At 36.6% G+C, this 22,363-nt stretch overlaps 1 protein-coding gene across 4 annotated transcripts in view; it reads left to right on the top strand.

The window, feature by feature from the left end:
• Positions 1–22,363, top strand: part of Eya4 (EYA transcriptional coactivator and phosphatase 4) — a 251,289-nt gene that overhangs the window by 186,707 nt on the left and 42,219 nt on the right. For 2 of the 4 annotated variants that reach the window (XM_052751175.1, XM_052751174.1), the window contains exons 5-10: positions 5,016–5,108; positions 9,313–9,379; positions 10,843–10,985; positions 11,132–11,275; positions 12,321–12,400; positions 16,414–16,579. In XM_052751175.1, coding sequence (XP_052607135.1) covers positions 5,016–5,108; positions 9,313–9,379; positions 10,843–10,985; positions 11,132–11,275; positions 12,321–12,400; positions 16,414–16,579 — 693 coding nt within the window. The remainder of the gene's footprint in view (positions 1–5,015; positions 5,109–9,312; positions 9,380–10,842; positions 10,986–11,131; positions 11,276–12,320; positions 12,401–16,413; positions 16,580–22,363) is intronic. The other 2 variants (XM_052751178.1, XM_052751176.1) reach the window with 1 other exon arrangement.

Below are 22,363 nucleotides of genomic sequence, written 5' to 3'. Positions count from 1 at the left end.
GACCTGAAAATGGCAAAGAACGCCATGGTATATCCAAGCCGAGTGTGCTACCAGAGTGGGTGAAGACTTAATTCATCATGGAGCCCATAATTCTTGAAAGAAGAGGTCTGGGAAATCAAAAACGAGATATTGTTATCAGTTTTATTTTGTAAACTTGCAATGGAAATATCAAGGAATCTTCCAGAACTTTCAACATATAGACAACTAACTCACACGCAGTAAATTTGTTTCTGAATGTCAATTATTTGGGAGGAATCCCCTATGACTAAACTCTACTCTTTTTGTATATATATTCTAGTAGAATGATAATATTAAATTGCTTCATCAAATTCTTACACAAAATTAAATATTAATTATACAATTAGGAATAGAGGGCACTAACAGGCACTCATAACTTTTTGAGTGGATAGATTAATCCAGACAAACACAAATGATGTGCTATAGTGATTACTAAAACTGGAAGGTGATGCCTGCTTCCAGGTAGTGTTATAAATTTGAATGTTCTTAATAGATCTCTTCTTATATTTTTTTGGTTGTGATCCTGGCCTTTAATAGCTGAGCCATCTCTCCAGCCCATAGATCTCTTCTTGAGATTCTTTACAGAATCCGTCAAAAGCCAGGGGATGACATAGGGAAAGAACAGGAAGTTGGATGGGGAAAAAGGTCACAAGGATGGGGAGGAGTTGGGTAAGGAGGAGATAGGAGAAGAGAAGAAAAACAAGATCAAAATTTACTATATGAAAAAAGTCACCATGTGTGATTGCTATGGTCGAGAGGGAAGTGTATGGAGTTACACACATACCAGTTTAAGCATTGGCTTCTGAAAATGAAATGCAAATATTGGTCTACCTTCCAAGGACTAAGCAGGATAGTGTGATCAGTGAGCATCGGCTTTGTGTTTTGATAATAAAATGAATTTCTTCTCAAATCAATATCACATACTGCTCTTAAACCTAAATTCTAAAGATAATCTAAGGGTACAAGATAAATTTTGCATTCAAAACTGAGATGGGAAAAGGGATGAAGAGTGACATGAGAATTTAGAAGCTATAAATGATTGCTGACATTAGTCACACATGATCTGGACATAGTCTGTAGCTAGCAATTATTTTAAAAAGCTAAAGTATTGAAAAGATAGTCATGCATGTATGTGTATATATATGATATACATATATGATATACATCATACATATGTATACATATATAAATATACATACAGTTTTACTATTTGTCTCTTTACAAAGCACCCAGCTGTAGGTAGAAGAGAGCTAGTGGCTGGACTGATGTTGCAGGTGCTCCTTAGTAAAATGATTCTGAGTACAATGAGACTTAACTCTATCCTATTTTAGAGACATAGATCGAAGCTTTTTATTTTGAGCGTGTAAAAAAAGAAAGCCTCAGAACTTTTCACACCATGACATTTGAACATGACTGATGATTTTAATTCAAAGTATTTGTTGCAGGAGTTTGAGTTTTTCTGAAAAACATGGGGTTTTCTACTACACAAGGTTTTTTACTTCTATTATGAGTATGGAAATGATTTTGGATACTATTCGGAAAATAAGTGACAATCCTTCTTGATATATATTAGTTTACAAAACTAACATGGATTAAAATACATTTGAACACTTCCATGAATACGTACTGGATTTGGGTTTTTATAAGTTTTGGAAAATAGTAAAAATACAAAATTTGTTTTGTTAATGAATATTTTCTTAATAGCACATGGATATAATGTTAAAAATAGTTTTGTACTTGGACTGTTTATGTTATATTTCATTAAAAATGAAGAAACAAAAATAAGAAAGACAAAAATCAATATAACTCAAACATATTTGAAAGCCCAGGGGACATGATGTCCATTTGCAAGGATTTCTTTTTATAATTCTGATGTAATGTGTATTTTATACTACTTAATCTATTTTATAGTATCAAAAATATTCTAATACCTTTTTCAAACATTTTATAATAACTTTAATGATATGAAAAGTATTCCTTTACCTGCTTGAGTTTCCTGCAATTGAGAAAAATCAGATTGGTTCTTATTAATGAATAGCCCTTCCTTCAAGGAATAATAACCAAATAACAGCACCTTCCTAGTATCTCAAGTGATTTGCCAACGCACATGGAATATAAAAATCTAATTTATCCGTTGGGAAAAGATAACTGATTTTTGTCCCTTTTCTTCTATCCAAGCATTAACCAGGCTCAACCCAGCTAAGCTCCCATGACCAGAGAGATTTCTCAGCACCATGGTCATTGACACACCCCTTTCTATTTTATACTAGCCTTACCTGCAAAGGAAAGCATTTGGACATTAGTGTACATATTTTTCCTTCAAATATTAGTATCAATTTTGTTGACTTGTTGCTATAGGATCCATTCATTTTAGAACACTGAACACCTGTTAATGTTTCTGCATTCCTTCACATTCTCTCCAGGGATGGCTTTTCTCGATAAAGTAAGCCACTTTTGTCTTGAATACAGACTTTTAAAATTAATGAAAAATGTTACCCGTATTATGAATGGGGCAAACCTCCCTTTCTTGTCTTCTTTCTCCTTTGGACTGCCTGAAGCTTTCAAATTTCATGAAATTTAAATCAAAACCAATGCTGAGTAATGTTTAAATGAACTCTCAAAGACAGCATCCAAGGTAACAAAACTAATGACCGCCAACATGTCTGGCTTCTAGACCAGACTTGTCAAGCTCAACTCACCCTCTGCCCCTCTCATCTCACAAGTGAGACATCTCATAGAGGTATAATAAATCTCTTTTACAATATTGTTTATAGATACAGACATGTTTAAACAGGAGCGTAGCCATATTAGAAATGGAAGCTCTAAGAAACTGTCTCCCATCTTAACGTTAAAAGAAGGCTGTGGACTATGCTTTTCATCATTGGTGTCAGAAGTAAAATGTAGACCTTGAATCATACAGAGTAGCTTTCACATCCATCTAGATCATTTCCTGGATTATCTTCGTGCAGATGTAAGGGAGTTTGCATTAACTGATGTTGCTTGAAGGCAGTACAATATTAAGAGTAGATCCTGCAAGTTCACCAGCTGTTGACAAACTCAAGTGCTTACTAGCAGTGGTGTCAGGGCAACTTATTTATTGTTTTGTGTCTCAGTCTATTATTTGAAAATGGAGATGGTGATAGTGTTCACTAACTGCTGTGGGAGTAAATGAGTTCATCATTTACATGATTTACTCCCGTCCATCTACAGTGCCTAGAATGTGTTAGGCACATTTTGAGTATGTGCTATTGCATCTACTTTCCACCAAGGTACTTCTCACTGTGCTTTAAAATAGTCCACAAGAAAAACATGCATAGCATAGCTTAGTAGTCTATCCAAGTATTTTACAGATTTTCATTATAGTGAAGTATTTTTAATTATTCTAAAAGGAAATCACATTTTTATCATACTGTGAGCCACTGTCTGGTTATGGCAATTTCACACAGCCTATTATGGTACACAGACCATATATGTTGAGTATACAGAGCCACCAGGGTTTCAGTCAAGCTTTGCTGAACATACAAGTTCTAAAACAACTCTGAATGCATAATAAATAATTTTATAATAGTGAGTAGTTTTTGCAGTGGTAAGCGTAGATCAGGTATATTGGTTATATTGTGAATGAAAATTACTGAATCTAGTAGCTACAGATTCATTATTTATTATTATACAAATAACTAGACTAGACAGATTATTGTTACTATTGAAAAAGAAACTAACCCTAAATATTCCTTCCCCTAAAATAAGTAATTTGTGTGTGTGTGTGTGTGTGTGTTGTGCTTCCTGCCCTCAACCTTTACAGTTCCCTGAATCTTCTATCAATTCACATTATTATTCATTTGTAGACACTGAACCTAGACCTCAGTGAGGGTTCAGCTCACTCTGCTACAACAGTGTGTAATGTCGCTGCATGCTGCCTATCAGTCAGTGGCTTCTCTAACAGGGTCACATTGCTGACTTGCTTGGTTGGTTGGTTGCTCCATGAGCCGACTAGTCTTTTCTAGCATCCTGACTCATGGTTGGCTAGTATTCAACATTCTGCTCTAGTGTTCTGCTTGCTTCTAAGTTACTTAACTGTACCAGACCACTTATGACCAAAATACACATGAGGTGTTGAGTAGAGAACAACTTAGTTTATTCCCCGACTGCCATGCTATATACATGTAGTAAGGTTTTGCCAACAAAGGGAAAATATGGTGTGACCAAATGAACAGAGGCTTTGTCACGGCCACCTCCATTGCATGTGATAATGATGACAGTGTGTGCCAGCCTGCTTCAATGCCAAGGGAGGATGTTGCCAAAAGTACATCGGCAAGCGTTTTATGAAGATACTTGTAATGCTATAGACATCATCTCTCATTCGGTGCTTATCTCAATAACCTCAAAAATGTTATGCTGTTTAATATAAAAAAATTCAGCGTTTTAAGAGATGTTCTTTTGGTGTTTTGTTCTGTTTGTTTGTTTAATCAGAATATTTATTGAATGCCTTGTTTTCACCCACCATGGGAATAGGCTCGGTGTTTCATGTATTTGTGTGTGCCTCTGTTGGACTCAAAATTTTCTTTAAACATTTTTCTTGGGAAGAATAAAAGCTAAAGTTGTGAATATCTTTGTTACAACTTGAATTAAATGTGATGAGGACCCTGATGGTTGCTCTTCTGTCCACTGACTGTGTGAAAGTGTGCTAAAGAGAGCTTTTTTTTTTTCAAAAAAATGCAAATACAAGTGCTGCTGTTTTACTTTTGAAGGCTCCCTGCCTTTAAAAGCCAGACTCTCAGAACCAGCCTAGCCAGAGGATTTTAGAATAAATCCTCTATAAATGCATGCCCATTTAGAAACTAAGTTAGCAAAATTTTCCTCATCCACTTCTCAAGTTTTCTCTTGCATGCCCGTGATAGTTAGAAAAAATATATAGATATATAGATGTATCACTGGCAGTAAGGGTCTTTGCTACGAATTTAGAAGTAAAACTCACATGTACTTATTCTTCCGCGTAGTGTCTCTTCTTGCAGTCAAAACAGAGCCCTTGAACAGCAATGAAACTGCACCCACGACTGGAGATGGAGCGCTTGACACTTTGACTGGGTCAGGTAAAGCCTTTAGCTTGGGTCGCTGTGTCCACACTGGGGTCCTTAAACATCCTCCTCCTTGAGAACAGCGCAGGGTCAAAGCTGTAAGAGCCTTTGCCTTTAGAAAGTCAGCCAGAAACCCACTTTCCTGAAGAGTTAATTGTCTTAAAATTACGTGTTTTTACAAAGGGTGTTTGGAATCCCTTTTTGCCAGATCTTCAGCCTGCACTGGAGCAATCTCATGACTTTCTCATTAGCAGAGCTAACTCTCTTCATTATTTTATATGCTGCTTGATCAATTTCATAATTAGGTCCATAATAGCTAACTTTGTTCCTTCAACTTGCCCGTTTAAATTACATTAAAAACTGCCTTCTGCCCAACCTTCTAGATGTAAAACTATCCATTTGATTCCTTCTAAATAGCCTTGTTTCCTCTCTGGGTTTAAGAAAGTCCTCCTGTGTAGGCAGCTGAGTGACAAGTATTAAAGGTTAATGGGTTTCTGGAGAACACATGCTGGTTACATTAGAACCCAGCCTGGGAGAGAAGTCCTGTGCTTCAAAGAGAACAATAGTATGTCTTTAAACATCAATCCTTTTTAAATATAAATACCTGATAACTCCCAGCTGGTCACAAAGGGTACAAATTGAATTGACTTAAAGACTTTTTTATATTACTATTTTGTATGGCTTATTATCTAATGAATAAAATTTTGGAAACCCAAGAAGGAATGAATATATCACAAAGATAAACATGAAACCCAGAAACGTGTTATGGTAGTTAAATCTCGGTTCTGTAATTCTGCTTTAATATATTTTATGTTTATTCATGTTCCCATGTGCATGGGTTTTATGTGGGTGTGCTTTATGTAGAAAGAGTTGAGGTATGTCTCTAAGTCTAATGTAGTGTTATGGAATATATTTCATTTTTATGGAGACAGATGATCCAGTTTTATAAGTTCACACTAATTGGAACAGTTGTCATAAGTGCACATAAATATTAGTACTCCAGATGAAATAAATACTAGTGTACTAACTTGGCATAAAGACTCATTCGTGCTATTCTGAAGTCTTTTCAGCAACTCACCTGCCTCACAGGAGATAAATAGACACCAATACATTGCATCACTACTCTGTAGTGCTTCCTAATTATAACTACTATCGATTTTCTACAAAATATGTGTATATGAATGATCTGGGGGAAAGGGTATGAGATTATTAAGTAATTGCTATTGGGCTTCAAGAATAGACAAGTTCATTGAAAGATGAGTGGCAAATCTACAGATTGTTAGCTCCAAATGTAATTTCAGAACTCTAAAATTCACTTTACAAATAAGAATATTAAAGTCCACAGAGACATCCAGAGTGGTTTGACCACATAATCAAGCATAAATGAATCTAGAACCATGTGCTGATAATTGGCCACTAATTATGGTATTGTGGTGGGAAATATGAGGACAGGGAAAGAATAAGTCTAAGCAATGATCCTATTTGCTATGCACTCATACCATACCTAAAGACACTTTCCTAGTTTTCTAATAAGAAATTTTGAGGGCTCCATGGTCTAAGTAAAGTAGCCACTTCCAGTGTATGATTATTTAATTTCAATAACTAAAATTTAGTGAAATAAAGAAAAGTTGTTTCTGGTTAAACTAGCCACATTCCAATTATGTAATTCCTGTTCATAGTTGATGGCTACCTGAGTGAAAACTGAGACACAGAACACACCTAACACTATAAACACTTTACTGGACAGTAGTGGTCCAGAGTGGGCCTTCTCCACAACAACTGGAGATTCTGAGGGAGCTGCAGGCTGCACTGTGAGATACTTAACGGCATTCTGCATCTAGTTCACATGTCATTAGCACCCCATCTGTGGTACTGCGAAACATCCCCTACCAGCCTAAATATCCCCACTGCTTTTCTTCTTCCTGAAAGGCTCTAAATTAATATATTCATGATAGCAGAGTAAAAGCCTTAACATTTTTTGACCACATCTTCTGAGAAACTGGTAATAGGCATTATAAGTTCTAAAATCAATTCTCAAGACATCCCAAAGGTTCTGCTTCCTTCTGTTTGAAGAAATGATAAAGCATAATGAGTCCAGTGCTTTGAGGACTGTATATGTATGAGTCACTACATAGCAATGAAGCATGACACAAAGGATTCCAGATTTTCACAAAGCAATCTGCAGATCTTTCTGGAAAGAGAGCTTCTACAGTGATCAACATAATCACAGCTCATTCTACTCAATTGTGTTGTTGCTTACTGTTTTCTATAAATTTTATCAATTTGAATAAAAATGATAAGTTTTAGTAAATAAGTTTTATTCCTTTCATAATCATCTTAGTTTTCTGAGCCAAAGGTTTTTGTCTTCCACTTATTTTATATAGACTTTAATATAAATTTTCAAAGGTCAATCAAGTCTTTTGTTGTGTTGGGGTACTTTATTCTCACAAAGTCGAGATTCTTTCATTGAAGAGAAAATGCATTCTATATGTTCAGAACGTTGTTCATGTATATGAGTCTTTTCTGAAATATAGAATTCTGCTTTGTCTAATTTAATAAAAGAGGTTATATGTTAATATTTCTTGTTATTTTGTCTTATTTGAAATCCCTTCCATTTTTCAATCTTGAGGCTAGCCTATCTCAGTCTGGACAGCTTGAGTTTTGATTGTGCTGACACAGAATCCCATCAAAAAGCAGAAAAAGACACCTGGAATTAAGCCTTTCTTGAACCACTTTCTGTTATAATATTCAATAATGTTGAATTTTGAATAATGTACATTGGGTGTCCATGGAATATAGTACAAGAGTCTGTTCTCATTAGTCTGCAAGTTTTAAAAAATTCTTGTTAGGTTTGGAGAAATTAAGTGAAAAGTGATGTTTTATTTCCAACTACCTATAGGAAATTCACTTAAATTCAGTTCCTAAAATGTTTAGAACTTAACACCTTTATAGTCACATTTGAGGACTTCCAAAACTGATTCATAGCATTGGGAACACATCCTTACTACACTATTGCTATGAACATCAGAATTTGATTTCCGTACTCGACACTTACCGACTAAACAACATCTAAAGCACATTGCATTCATGTCTGTGGAGCTCACAAGGGCCCTTGATAGCAGCTGGACATAGGAATATATCGTATTGCATGAGCCAGTCAGCAACATAGGTCTATTTGTCACTTCTTGCCATTCTAAAAGTGTAGCTCCAGCATTTTGTATGAACAACTCGGAAAGGGTGTACTACTTTGAAGTTTTAACTATGATTGATTAGACTAAACTCATGCCAGCACTGGGTTGTGTACTACTTTAATCTTTTTGAAATGTGAATGAACAGCAGATGGCCTAATAAAGACACTCTGTGTGCTCGCCCAGTACGGACTGGCTCTGAGGGAACTGGCTCCACATATTAGAACCCATATATGCACAGTACATCTGTCATAGTCAAGGCAGACGGCAAAAGGGGAGAAATACTTCCAAACTTTTGGGTCCACTCCACTGTTGGGTGCATGTTTGAATGAAATATTAAAACAACCTGACTTTCCCTCTTAAGGTCCTCTGCAACAAATACTATCATCGATGATTCAAAACAGGCTTGAAATATATAATTGGCACAACATTTTTACACTGCCTAAAATACAATGGGTTATCACCCATGCTCTCTATGCACATTCTCATTACTATAACATTTCTGACTGCACATTTTTAAGCCCCTGTCTGGTTGATAGGATGGAAGGAAATTGGAAACAGTAGCATTTTACAACTGGGGAATGACAGTTTGAGCTTCAAACTTCTTAATGTCTATTTTAATTAGAATATATGGAGTCAGTATGTCAAGATCGTACTTGGAGTTAAAATGTGAAGTTTGTACGTTTAAAATATTGACTTTTGTACCATGAAAGTTTACTGTGTAACCAAAGGCATTGGCCAATAAGCTATTGGTATAGAAAGAGGAGCACGCACTGACCTGAGAAAATGGAAGACTAACAGAGTGTTTGTGGGAAGACTAGGCACTCCATGCTCTTGTAACAAAACTTGAAACACTTTAAAATGAAGATGGTGTCTAATCAACTGCTTCTTTATGCAATAAATTTGAGAAAGTGAATGAACTTTAAGAATCGCATATTTAATCTGCAGTTTCCTTAAGTAGGTTAATGTACTCTCTAGTGAAGATGTGTTCATGAAGCGTCGCTTTGTGCACTGTGTTTTGTGTCTTATAGTAATAACGAGTAGCGGCTACAGTCCCAGATCAACACATCAGTATTCCCCACAGCTGTATCCTTCCAAGTAAGTTTCCTGCACGTTCAGTTTGGCTAGAGATATTGCTGAAATTACATGTGTTAACTTATATTTGCATAATATGGCAACTTTAAATTGGAAGCATATATGCATATAACTATTGAAGCAGGACAGATAAAAAGCTAGATTAGACATGAAAGTTTATCTCACATAAATTGGAAATAGAAATATCCCATTTATCTGGATAATTCCTTTCATCTCTGTTTTCATGTTCTGGGGCAAACAAGAAACATGTAGACAAATAAAGCCTCAAAATTCTTCAGACCAGGACACTTGAATACCATTATTATTTTAAAATTTGAAGCATTTCATGCACAAGTTTGTTGAAAAATATGAGGTTTTCTGCTCTACAAGGTTTTTGCTTCAAATGTGTAACATGTAATGATTTTGTATGCTATCCTAACAATAAGTAACTATCCTTGTTTGGTCCTAATTAAAAGAATACTATATATAACTTGAAATATATTTGAGCATTTACAGATGTGCACTGAATTTGGGTTTTGAAATAAGTTTATACACATTTTTAAGGAAAATTAAAAAACAGTGATTAGCTATATAAGAAAAATATATAGAAATCATATTTTACCCAAACATTAATATTTCACAATCCAGTCAATCACTGAATATTGTCTTGGATTCCCAGTTACAATAAACACACTTTTGAGAGTGTTATGTTGTTTTTACAACTGATATAGTCATCCATTTTGAGGACAGGACAAAGAGTTCAAGATATCAAGTTGAACTGTGTTGGTTGGGATGAATGGGTTAATATCTGAGTTCACTTGTTTACCAGATATGCCCAAATTTGAGTTTTCCTATGCATGCACATGAAAATATATTGTTATCTTACTCCACATCCAGGGTGCCTTAAGTATAGGCCAAGGACTGGATTCCAGTTGGGAACATTGTATAAAATGAACCTGACAAAGGGAATGACATGCCATTTCTTTATGGGAAGACACGTCCTTTTTTTCAAATTTCCAACTTTGAGTAGTGAATTCTTGGAAGGGTTCTTAAAAAAGACATCTACAATTAATAGCAACACTTGTGGCAAGTGCGAATATGCTATGAGTACATTCATCAGCTGGCTTATGACCATTATTCCCCAAAGGTGTACAAAATGGAGTACTAGTGTAGATGGGAGTAGGAAACGAAGATCCAGACGACGCTCTAAATATGCCATCTAAACTGAATTGCTCATTTTAGAGATGTGATCTAGTCTTCAAGCCTTTAAATTAGTTTTCTCAGGTCATCAGGCTGGCTTGCATCAAAGCCTGGGCTCCTTTTTTTTATTTTTATTCACTTCCTTTCAACTTGTATTCATTTCTGACAAGTTGGGGATAAGGAGGGAGATGTACTTCCTGGGTGTTATAGGATTTCACTGAATCGAAGCTGTCTGATTTAATATGCAGTCTTTGTTGCCACAGTAATGCTATTTTTCTGATATTTAGGCCCTATCCACACATTCTTTCTACACCAGCAGCTCAAACAATGTCCGCCTATGCAGGCCAGACTCAGTATTCGGGGATACAGCAGCCGGCCGTCTACACAGCCTACTCACAGACAGGACAGCCCTACAGCCTGCCTGCTTATGGTAGGTAATGTCTTCTGTCTCCTCCTTTGGTAGCAATCAGATCATCTCTGTTGACTAGTAGGTAGCTTTACATACTAGCTGAAATTCCAGCTCAGAAGAAGATTCTCTCACTAACCGAGTACTTTGCCTGTGTGTTTTCTAAACAGACCTTGGTGTGATGTTGCCAGCCATCAAGACAGAAAGTGGGCTTTCCCAAACTCAGTCTCCATTACAGAGTGGCTGCCTCAGTTACAGCCCTGGGTTTTCTACCCCACAGCCAGGCCAGACACCTTACTCTTACCAGATGCCAGGTAAGTAGCCCGGCATAAAACATGTTCCTGAAAAAAAAAATAGATTCCTTAAATGTGACTCTGTGATTTCAGTTTTAGGAACAGTAATCATAAAGACATTGTCGGTCTCACCACGGCTCACTCAATTTCCGAAGAAAAGAGTTAGCTGGTAGAAGCCTGATGAAAATGTTTGGATCCAAGTGGAGAGACAGGACTCAACACAAACACTTCAGGCTACGCTTGGGCAGGAAATAAAGGTCACCTGAGATCTACCAGGCTGGGCAGTCAGAAACCTGATGTCTTTCTAAGTGAAAATTCTGAAGTGATTCAGAGTGTAGGGCTGGAGAGGCAGTTCCTCAGGTTCCCTCAGAAACCTTTGCCAGCTGTCGGGGTGGGGGTGGGGGGGGTAGAATACATCCTCATTCAGATCTCTCAATTTCAAATTTCAGGAACTTCACAATAAAACTCGAGTAATGTCTCTCTCACTAAATTCTACAAAGTGACATTTTTTTTTTAATAATTTCACAAGAAATGGTTAAATAGATTATTTTCTAATTTACACTTAGAAATTGTACCTATTTCTTGAGTAGGGGGGTTTATTTTGACACACATTTTAATATAGTATGTATTGTAGAAGTCAGAATAAGTGTGTGTGTGTGTGTGTGTGTGTGTGTGTGTGTGTGTGTGTCCTCAAACTTATATAACTGATTTGTTATAAAGACATTCAGAATCCATTCTTGCAACCTGTGTTATTCTCAGCCACTGTGCCATCGAACATCGGCACTTCTTGAGTTAGTCGGCAGCCACTGATTAGCATCTCTACCCTGCACCCTCTTCACCCAGACTGTGCTACCCATGACTGTCCTCTCAGCTTCTCTGAGAGCAGCTTACTTGGTTCTACACGATGAAGATTTACGTGTCCTGTGTCTTTCTGTGCTTGGCTTACTCCACTTAACACCGTATCCTCTGGCTCCATCCACACTGCTACAAGTGACTGAACTTCATTCCCTTTTACGAGCTGAATGGATATGGAAACTGTTCAAATGCATTTTATCTTTCCCTCTAGGCTCCAGTTTTACACCATCATCTACTATTTATGCGAATAATTCCGTTTCCAATTCAACAAATTTCAGTGGCTCACAACAGGTACTATAGTTTTTTTTGTATTTACACTTTTTGAAATTTCTGTTGGAGATTTTAGAAAGTTTCCTTTATTTATAATTTGTAATTATTTATTATTTATAATGTTTATAATTCCTTTATTTATTTTATGCAGATATTGAAGAATTCTGTTTCTACCTTTCTAGGGTTCTTGGAAAGGGTCTTTTTTTTTCATTTATTCTTTAAAAAATTTTAAATTTATATCAGTTTTTGAAATTAAAATATAATTACTTTCCTTTTTACCTCTAGCCCCTCCCATAAGCCCCTCTTTCTTCTTTCTCTCAAATTCATGGTCTCTTTTTCCATAATTTTTGATATAGAGTCCTACATATATAAATACAATCTGCTCAGTGTATCTAATGTTACTTGTATGTGTTTTATTTCAGGGTTGACCACTTGGTATTAGATGCACAGTTAGGGAGCCCTTCCCTAGGGGGGCCTAAGGGAAGAGATTCTTTAAATACAATTGTATTAATTCTTTAAGAATGTCATATATGTATATTTTGAACTTTAATAGTTATTTTAGGTTGCCTTGTAAGTACACATGATCTAAAAATTGGGATCTTTATTTAAAACTAAGATAACAATTCAGCAGAGTAGAAAAATGCCTATTTAGAATTATCGGGTATTTTTTATTCTCATTGACTTAGTTTTGTTTAATGTTGAAGCACTGCTCATTAAACACCTGAACTATAGTTATTTTAATTATCTGTCATGTTATCATGAGATATGTTTTTATCTTAAGCTATAATAGACAGTTATTTCCCTTGCTAGAAATTGCTTACTTAATGTAACATTACTTAACAAATTGAACTAGACTCAATCATAAGATTATGGCATACATTCTAAAACAGGATCCTAAAACATAACAGCAGTAACTAAAGAAAAAGCCTGCAGACAAACTGTTGGCTTTTAATTTTTCATTAATTCAATCTATATTTCATTTAATAAATGTTTTTGCTTTCCCTGCCTTCCTGACATCTTTACTTTTCTCTTTGGTCTGAGCCTGCCTCTAGTCACCCTTAACTCTTCTCCTCATCATGTTTTGTTAATGTTTTCATGAGCTTTAAAATCAAGGATGATAGAATTACAGGTGGGATGAGAGTCAATGTTCCTCCAAGAGCATCCTTGAGCACAAATGAATCATGACTATGTTGACACTTTGGAATTGTGCCCTTGTGTCTTAATTCCAAACCATGTTCAGAATGACTGAGACTGAAAAGACATTTCTAGACACACAATATGCTATTTTACTGTAATACAACTACTTTGTTTTTATACATTTTAAAATATAAGTTACTTCACAAATGCTTTCTCTTTAGATTTAATAAAAAGAATTCTATTCCTGCCTTCTTGTAGTTTTAGTAGTGTAACAAAAGGCTCAAAAGAAATTTTGTTGAAACACTATGTATTAAAATATTAGATAGATATAAATAAACAGTATAATTTGTCATTAGTTTAAAAGTACCTTGTAGCTTTATATACTTTCAGGGAAAAAAACTGATGACTTCTGCTAGCTAAAATTTACTTGTTTGACACAGCATACATTTACTGAGCATTTGATATACATCATGTTTTTGACTACACACTTTAGTTCAAAAATAGTTAAATCTTTGTTTCCTGTTCTCTCAATGTGGATAGTCCTGCTGAAGAAACAGACAAGATTCAACACAGACAGAAGGTAGACTAGATGGCTAAAACCACTGATATACACGCTTGACAAAAAGCATCATAAAGGAAAACACTACTCTACTGTACCTGGGAAGATACAAAAACAATGCATAAAGGAAAGGAAAACTTTACAAAGTTTCAATCACAAACAGATCCAATTCTGTTGGAGGTTTTACAGTGCATCTGTGCAGACTGTAACTGTATTTTGGATCAAAGTTTGAATAGCATTTTATTATTTTAAAAACACTGAGGATTTGATAAGCATGGGAAGGTCTGTACACTTAGGGACCTGGGGACAGGGGTGTGATGGGATAGACTTCATTCCGTCTTATAGAACTTTCAGTCTCCAGAGCGAAGTAGACAGCAAATGAACAGAGCCAAAAGACCCTGCTAAAGTGCTCATAGAAATCCAACACTGCATAGGAGCGTAGTGTTCAAGATTTTCCTATGGAGGCTGTGGTTAGGTCAGGACTGATCAGAATGAGGTAACGACCAAGGACAAGAAGTCACCAGGAGACAAGGAACCAAGGATCAATGTGCCATTGAAATAGAAGAAGCATGGAGCCCAAGTTATCCATGAGGAGAGTGGAGAGAAACACCACAGAAAATGGTAGACTAGATCCAGCCACATAAGGTCCTGTAAGCTTCATCATGGGGGAGTACCACTGGTCACATCGGGTCTTGCAAGCTTCAGTAAGAGTTCTGATTGGAGTCTAGGACCATTTGGAGGCTATTAATGCTTTTGAATAGGAGGATATCATGTAATTTGTGCTTTGGGGCAATCACTCTGAAGGAAGTAGAAATGGAGATGAGACAAATTAGAAAATAAGTACAATGGCTGCAACAGGAAATGAAGAACGCTTGGATAAAGGCGGTAAGAGCAAAAGTAAGAGAAGGGAGGAATCTTGGAGGGATACCCGAACGAAAAAAAGACATCACCTTCTCTGTAAGCCACTGCCAGATTTCCCGGTGTGTACCACCTTTCCTGGTGATGTCAGTGGCAGGCTGGAAGCTATGGCATGCAGATGCTCCAGTTGCCTTCCTGGCTATAATTTCAGCCTAGAAACTCACGAGCTGTGTGACCATTTTGAAAGTCACTTCAAGTTCTGTGCCTTAGTAGTTTCTGATATAAAGTGGCAATCATGATACCATAGACAAGGTTCTGAGTGGTAAGTAAGTCTGTGTAAGCCCTTAGAACAATGCCATGACCCAAAGCCAACATTTCTTGTTTGTCATTACTGTTTCACTCTGAGAAAGAAGTGTTGATTTAAAAAAAAAAAAAAACTTCTTTGTTCAAATACTGAAGATTTCTACTTGGCTCCCAGCATGGGATGGGGGAACAGCAGATCCTGAGATGAACAGGCTAGTAGAATTTCAGTTTTCTGCCATATTACTTAATGCTTCCTGGTAATACACGTGTTTACTTATACAGAGATTTTTTCTTTTTTGGAAATGACATCAAATATGGATCTTTGTTCCCTTCAGAGCTTATCACAACAGGAGATCATCATCCTGACCAAGGATTTGTCATCACTGATAACATTTTTGGCTAAACCATGCTAGATATATTAAATACCATTTATCACAAGTCTTTACTCATCATCTTAATATGTAAAAGGCCATTGGAGGATCATTTTTCATCATTTTAAGGTTCTTTTTTTAATGGAAAACAGGTCGGGGAGTTGGTTCAATGCTTTCATTTTTATGTGCAACAAAGAAGAAAAACTAAATATTTTGAAAACCTCACTGAAGACTGTAAGTTAAGCCTCAGGTAGCAGGTTGCTTGTGGTGGCTAGAAATCTGTTTATTTACTTTAAAATGCCTGCCAAGACCAAATAAAAAAGCAATGCGTAGAAGATGAATAACACTTTTAAAGAATACATATTGAAGTCTGTGTAGAAGCCAGGAGTACTCACAATTCCCTCTTCCCGATGGGGTTAGGCAATGTGTCAAAGTGGACTGAATGAATATAAATGGGCTACATACATTTCCTCTCCCTTTTCAGTGCATAATACTAGTGACATAAAACCCCATATTAGTAATTATAGAGGGTGAAATGAAGCATAAGCCAACTTCAGTCAGATTCACATTCACATCTTAGACCTGGTTTGCAAACCTAATAGGTAAATTAATTACTGCTGCGTTTGTGAGATGCCCAGAAGATTGGCTCCACTCATTAGCCTCAAGTCCAAGCCCTGGACTGGAAAGCAAATGGAGCTGAACATGAATCATTTGGTTACCACCATGTCAATGTTTACTTTCTTGCTTGGACTATACTAGACGGTAATTGCTCTTCTATACCTACATACCTCATTTATTTGTTTCAGGATTACCCATCCTACACAGCCTTTGGCCAAAACCAATATGCTCAGTATTACCCAGCATCCACCTATGGGGCATACATGACGTCAAACAACGCAGCTGACGGCACATCATCGTCCACCTCAACTTACCAGCTGCAGGAATCTCTCCCAGGGCTGACTAGCCAACCAGGTACAGACCTTCACCCAGGTGAAATACTTTGAAATGTCCTGTGCTATCTCATAACGGGGAAGAAAATGAACATCGCAGAGACGTGCCTGAGAACTGCCAGCCCGTCACGCTCATGATGAATGCGTTTTAGTTCAACGAGTAAGACGAGGCTTCTAGGCATTTCAGAAATCCCCTTTTGAGATGTGAGACAGACAGGAGATTTTAACCTCAAATGATTATGTGTGAAAGAATATCAATGTGGGTGAAGGGATCTTTTGCCAGACCCATTCTTTATTCCTTGCGAACCTGACAACAAAGAGCAGCTGCAGTATTATCTCTCTGGAGTGTAATTGGGGGTGGGACTGTATAACTCCTTTACGTTGTGAGTCATCAGTAACTCTAGCCAGTCAGCATTCCTACATTCCTAGGATTTGAAGGATCAGTGGTAGGAAGTTTAATATCTTTGCCTGATCAGTGAATAGTTAAAGTCCATTGCGGCTTTTTTCCCCCTTTAACCTGCTGTCCTCTTGTTAGAATTATATTTGCTACCCAGACTTTAAAGCTTTAAAAGCCAGCTAAGCCAGCATTCAGCATCTTCCCCATCCAAACTCCCATCAAATATCCTGGAAAAATTACCAAGATGATTCTAAAATTATAAGAAAAAGTAAAGGAATGGGAATACACATTTTAAAAAAAAAAAAAAAAAAGAACTAAGTTTGAAGAATGGCATTGTCTGATCTTAAGACTTGCTGAGGACAATAGGCAACGCCCTGCAGTGATGATCGAAGCATACACACACAGAGCAGTGAAAGAGAATGGGAAATCCAATGACAGAATTAGACATTCACTGAGAAATGATTGGTGAAAGTTGTGTGGAGGATTTGTAGTGTTTTTCAACAAAAGGTAATTGAAAAACTGAAGATCTATGTACAAAAGAAGAATCACAATTCGTATTTTTATACAAAAAAATCAAAGTAAATCTTAACCCTTTGGGGGAAAAAAACTCCTAGAAGAAAAATATGTAGGAAATCCTTGTGATCCTGGGAAAAAATAATTTTTAGGTATTATAAACAATCCTTAAAAAGTATAACAATTTTATAAAATTATAACTAAACAATCCTAAAATTTATAAAATTATAAGGATTATAAAAAACCCTAAAAGCAATGGAATAATAAATTGGATTTAATAAAATTAAGAGTCTGTCTTTGAAACACACTGTTAAAAGTACCAAAAGACAAGCTACAGTTGCAGACAAAACTTTTGTAAAGCATATTGTCTGACACAGATCCTCTAATCTAGTATACATAAAGGAATTTCAAAAATCAAATAAAACATGAGATTGATATTTTAATTTTTATTTTATTTTATGTGTGTGGCTATTTTCCTAGCAATTATGTTTGTGCACCGCATGCAAGTAATACCTACAGAGGCCAGAAGAGGACGTTGGGTACCCTGGGACTTGAGCTACAGACTGTTGTGAGCAGCCATGTGGGTGCTGGGAATGAACTCAGATCCTCTGGAAGAGCAGCTAATACTCTTAACTAGAGAACCATCTTCTCTACCCCGGAATCTGTGCTATTTTATAAATACCAATGAGTTCAAAGTATATTTTTCTGACTTGAGGCTTTTTTTTTTTAATCAACTTCTTTGCTGGTTTCTTTTTTTTCTTTTTTCTTTTTTTTTCCAGTTTGGAAGGGAGAACACAGAGAAATGAGACCAAAATACTGTAAATTGTTTCTAGCTACAACAGTGAGACCAAGACAATCCATTTTCATCAATCAAGTAGTTATTTATTTAGTCTCTGTTTGGTCCCAACCAAATTCTAGAAAATGATATTTCATCAATGACTAAGGTCTCTGCATATAAATAGTTTGGGTTTGAGTAAGAAAGCATGTAAGCAATTAGCAATTAGTATAAGAAGGGAAAATCTCAAATACTTAGCAAAGATTAAGAAGTAAACCATTGTGGATAGAATGAAGCAACAATGAAGCTTTTTTTTTTTCCCTGCCAAGTAACAGTCAAGATGCACTTATATCATGAATTGTGAAATGGCCATATTAATTAATTGTGCTTCTGTGTTTGGGATACTGCAGTGGTCCAACATCCATCATTGTCTTTGTCATCTCACTTAAACATACTCAACTGAAATCCAAATATATTAAACAGAAAGATAACAAAAATTAAAAATTTTTAACAACTTTTAATATAGACTATTGTTAATTTTTTATATTTTATTTTAATTAATATCTCTCATTGTGCTTTATTTATAAATTAAACTTTATCATAGGCATGTATGTGTAGAAAAAACAATATTATGAAGTTTGACATTTTAATGCCTTCCAGGGTCAGTGTAGAATACAGGAAATGTATTCTCTGTGGCTGAAGGGAGATACTACATCATCCCTTTTTAACTTTTTTTTACCATTACAATTATTTGTCTGTGTGTGCTTATATGTGCAGGTATGCATGCATGCACATGCAAATAGCCGTGCCCATGCACACAAGCACAACATGCATGTTGACCTGGGAAGACAACTTATAGGAGTCAGTTCTCTGTTTCCACCGCACATCCAGAAAATCAAACTCAAGGCATCAGACTTGGCAGCAAGCCCCTTTATCCACTGAACTGTCTCACTGATCCCGCCATATCATTTCTAGCTTTGGACCCAGCAAAAGTATCGTAGACAGTGCAGTGTGCTTGGGTGACCCTCCATTGCAGCTTATGTCTTCTTTTTCCTCTTACATCTTCCCTTTGGTGAATACAGGGCTCCTCTTGAGCTCCTGGCTCTCTTTTTTTTTTTTTAACATTGATAATATTTTTATTAGATTTTCTTTTTTTTTTTCATCTTTAGCATTTTATTCCAGAAAATCATCTCAACTCATGTTTTCCCCATGAATGGCAGGAAAAATAAAACCATTCCTAAATGAGACTAATTATTATAACTTACTCAAACACAGATATAGATAGCATTTGATTTTCATTAAACAATATTTACCTATTTAATGTTTATTTTTATTTTTTTTAATTTTATTTTATAATTTAATTTAATTTTACATATCATCCACGGATGCCCTTGTTCTCCCCACTCCTGCCCCCCACCTTCCCCCCAGCCCACCCCTCATTCCCATCTCCACAACTGGATCAGGCTCTCTGGATAAGTGAGACAGTTGATTAGCTTGATCTGTTTGGGAGGCATCCAGGCAGTGGGACCAGGACATGTCCTCAGTGCATTTGCTGGCTGTTTGGAACCTGGGGCTTATACAGGGACACTTGGCTCAGCCTGGGAGGAGGGGACTGGACCTGCCTGGACTGAATCTACCAGGTTGAACTCAATCCTCAGGGGAGTCTTTGCCATGGAGTTCCTGGCTCTTGTTTCTCCTAAATCTTCTATTCAGGCTTTTCTCCATCCTCTGTCTCTCTGAGCACTGTACTAAAAGCACAGCCAGCCCCAAACTGAGGCCAGTGAGGCAGCTGGGGCCCAAAATCTTAGTAAAATGCTCAATCTCAAGCTCTTTCAACTTTCTGCCCTAGGAGCCTCACTCATTAATCCCAGCCTTAGTCCTGTGTTCCAAATCCGTCTTTATCCTCATTCAACAATCTTTTCTTTATTGAAAGACTTGTCAGAATCCATGTTTAGTAAGTAGTGGGGATGCTGTAGACAAAATGATGCTTGCATACTCCTTCTATAGCATCAGAGAGATTTCCCCATTGGGAATGCACAAGGACAAAACCACAGAAGTGCTTCTCATCAGGTTCAGAGACAGAAACAGACAGGATGAGGTGGGTGCATCTGAACTGACCAGACTACAGCTATCATGAAGAAAAACTCTTTGCACACTCAGTATGCCATGTGAGGTGCACAGCTCTAGTTCAAGTTTGATTGTATTCAAATTTCTATCTAATCATAGCCAAGTTTCTCTCCCAGAAAGAATTTCCATTCCCAGCACTAAGAATATCTCTTTTGTTAACACTAAGAAAATACCGAATGCAGGCAAGCGCTCACGCTGCTTGGTGGACTGTGAAAGGGACATATTACAATGCAATGTTGCTGTATGCACTGTCAGAATGCAGCATTTCTTCCTCTTCTATTGGCTGCTGGTGTCAACAAATACAATCTGGCACCATTTTCAGATCCCATCAGACTTTGTGCTGAAATTACAGAGAACTTATTTCCTCTAGTAACCATTATTGTCACACTCGTGATTCTTGAGGAATTCTATGATCTTCTCTCAAAGTCTTTAGTTTGATTTTAGCCTTTTCAGACCTGGCATGCATCCCAAAAGCAAATAAATTCATAACTATAGGCTTTTTCTTTATTAATGGTGAAATCTGATGGATTTAGTTCCAGGGCAGGAAAAGAATTTCCCATTAACTGATTGTGCATTTTTGGACTTACAGACCAGACCTGACAATTAGGTCCACAATTTCTTATAGAACATTCACTGTGCCCTTCCATGTTTAAAGGAGAAACATACCTTAGCCTTATGTTCAATAGACGACAGCTGCTTGCTCTGATTTACAGATAAACCTAATGAAATAAAGTTGGAGCTAAATATCCAAAACTTACAAAGGGCAGTTCTTCATTACTGTGCTGATTAAAGGGTAATTATTCAATTGCCTAGAAAAGCCCAAGGCAGCTGGTAATGACTGATATTATTTAGAAATTGCAAATAGCATTCAGTTATTTATTTTACCTTATTAGGTAGCTTGACAATGGATTTAAAGGCACACTACCACACTGATTAAAAGCAGACATTTCTAGTTCATTATTCTTATAAAGATCTTTCTCTGCCTTTTGCATTGAAGTTTATCTAAGGTAAATTTATGGTTTTGATTTGCATTCTGAAAGTCAGCATTGAAGATGAAAGATATTTTTACAGTTCCTCCTTACAAATATTTTAAACATTAAAAAAAATTAAGTGTGGTTAATAATGTGTAACAATATTATCCTTGACTTGCAGTCCTCCATAAACACTGTAGGGCATTAGCTAACTGAACTTAACAAGTGCTCAATTTGAATGAAGGAGCTAGTAAAGCCCCTCCCTCTCAGAAGGAAGCTAGCTTCTTGGGCATGAATTAGCAGCCTTTAAAAACTTCATAGAGCAGAGGACAAGATCTTCTCCATGATACTGGCAAGAGGATATACAGGGAGAGGACCGCTTGAATTTCTACATTTGTCACGTATGTCTTGGTATTGTGCCCTTGCAAATATTGGTGGAGATGCTAGAATCAGTAGCTCTAAACCAGTATCAGCAAGTGTTCAGTGACCTTTATCTTCTCAGTCCTGGCTTGATTCTTTGATGGAGAGTGGACAGCACCTTCAGAAGTTACAGAGCTCAGTCTATTTGTGAATGGATGTTCACTGTCAGCCTATGCCCTCCACAGGAAAGGCTCTTTTACTTTTCAGAAGTGTTTTCGATGAATCGTTAGGCCTCTTCTCTCACACACAACAGTTAAAAACCTATATGACTCCTTTGGAAGTTTTTAAATTGGAAGTAAAAACCTGTCCATATTTATCAGGTATGACATATTGTTTTGAAATTTGCATACAGAGAGAAATGAAATGACTACATGCAGATAACCAATACATGCAATACTTTGTATGCTTTGTTTCTGTGGTGATGATAAATCACTTGAGCTAAAAATAGCTCAGCAATTTTCAAAGCTGTAATACCTTGTAATTAGCAGACTTACCACACTGTACAATAAATGTCTTCAACTTAACCTATAAATACGATATCCATTTTCTGACATTTCCCCTTTACCCAGCCCATTCCCACTCACTCTGCTAACCATCATTCTA

The sequence above is a fragment of the Peromyscus californicus genome, unplaced genomic scaffold, assembly GCF_007827085.1.
Source record: "Peromyscus californicus insignis strain IS unplaced genomic scaffold, ASM782708v3 Scaffold_22__1_contigs__length_63687245, whole genome shotgun sequence".
In the NCBI taxonomy this organism is placed as follows: domain Eukaryota; kingdom Metazoa; phylum Chordata; class Mammalia; order Rodentia; family Cricetidae; genus Peromyscus; species Peromyscus californicus.
The sequence above is the reverse complement of the archived record's forward strand: the minus strand, read 5'-3'. Positions and strand labels throughout refer to the sequence as shown.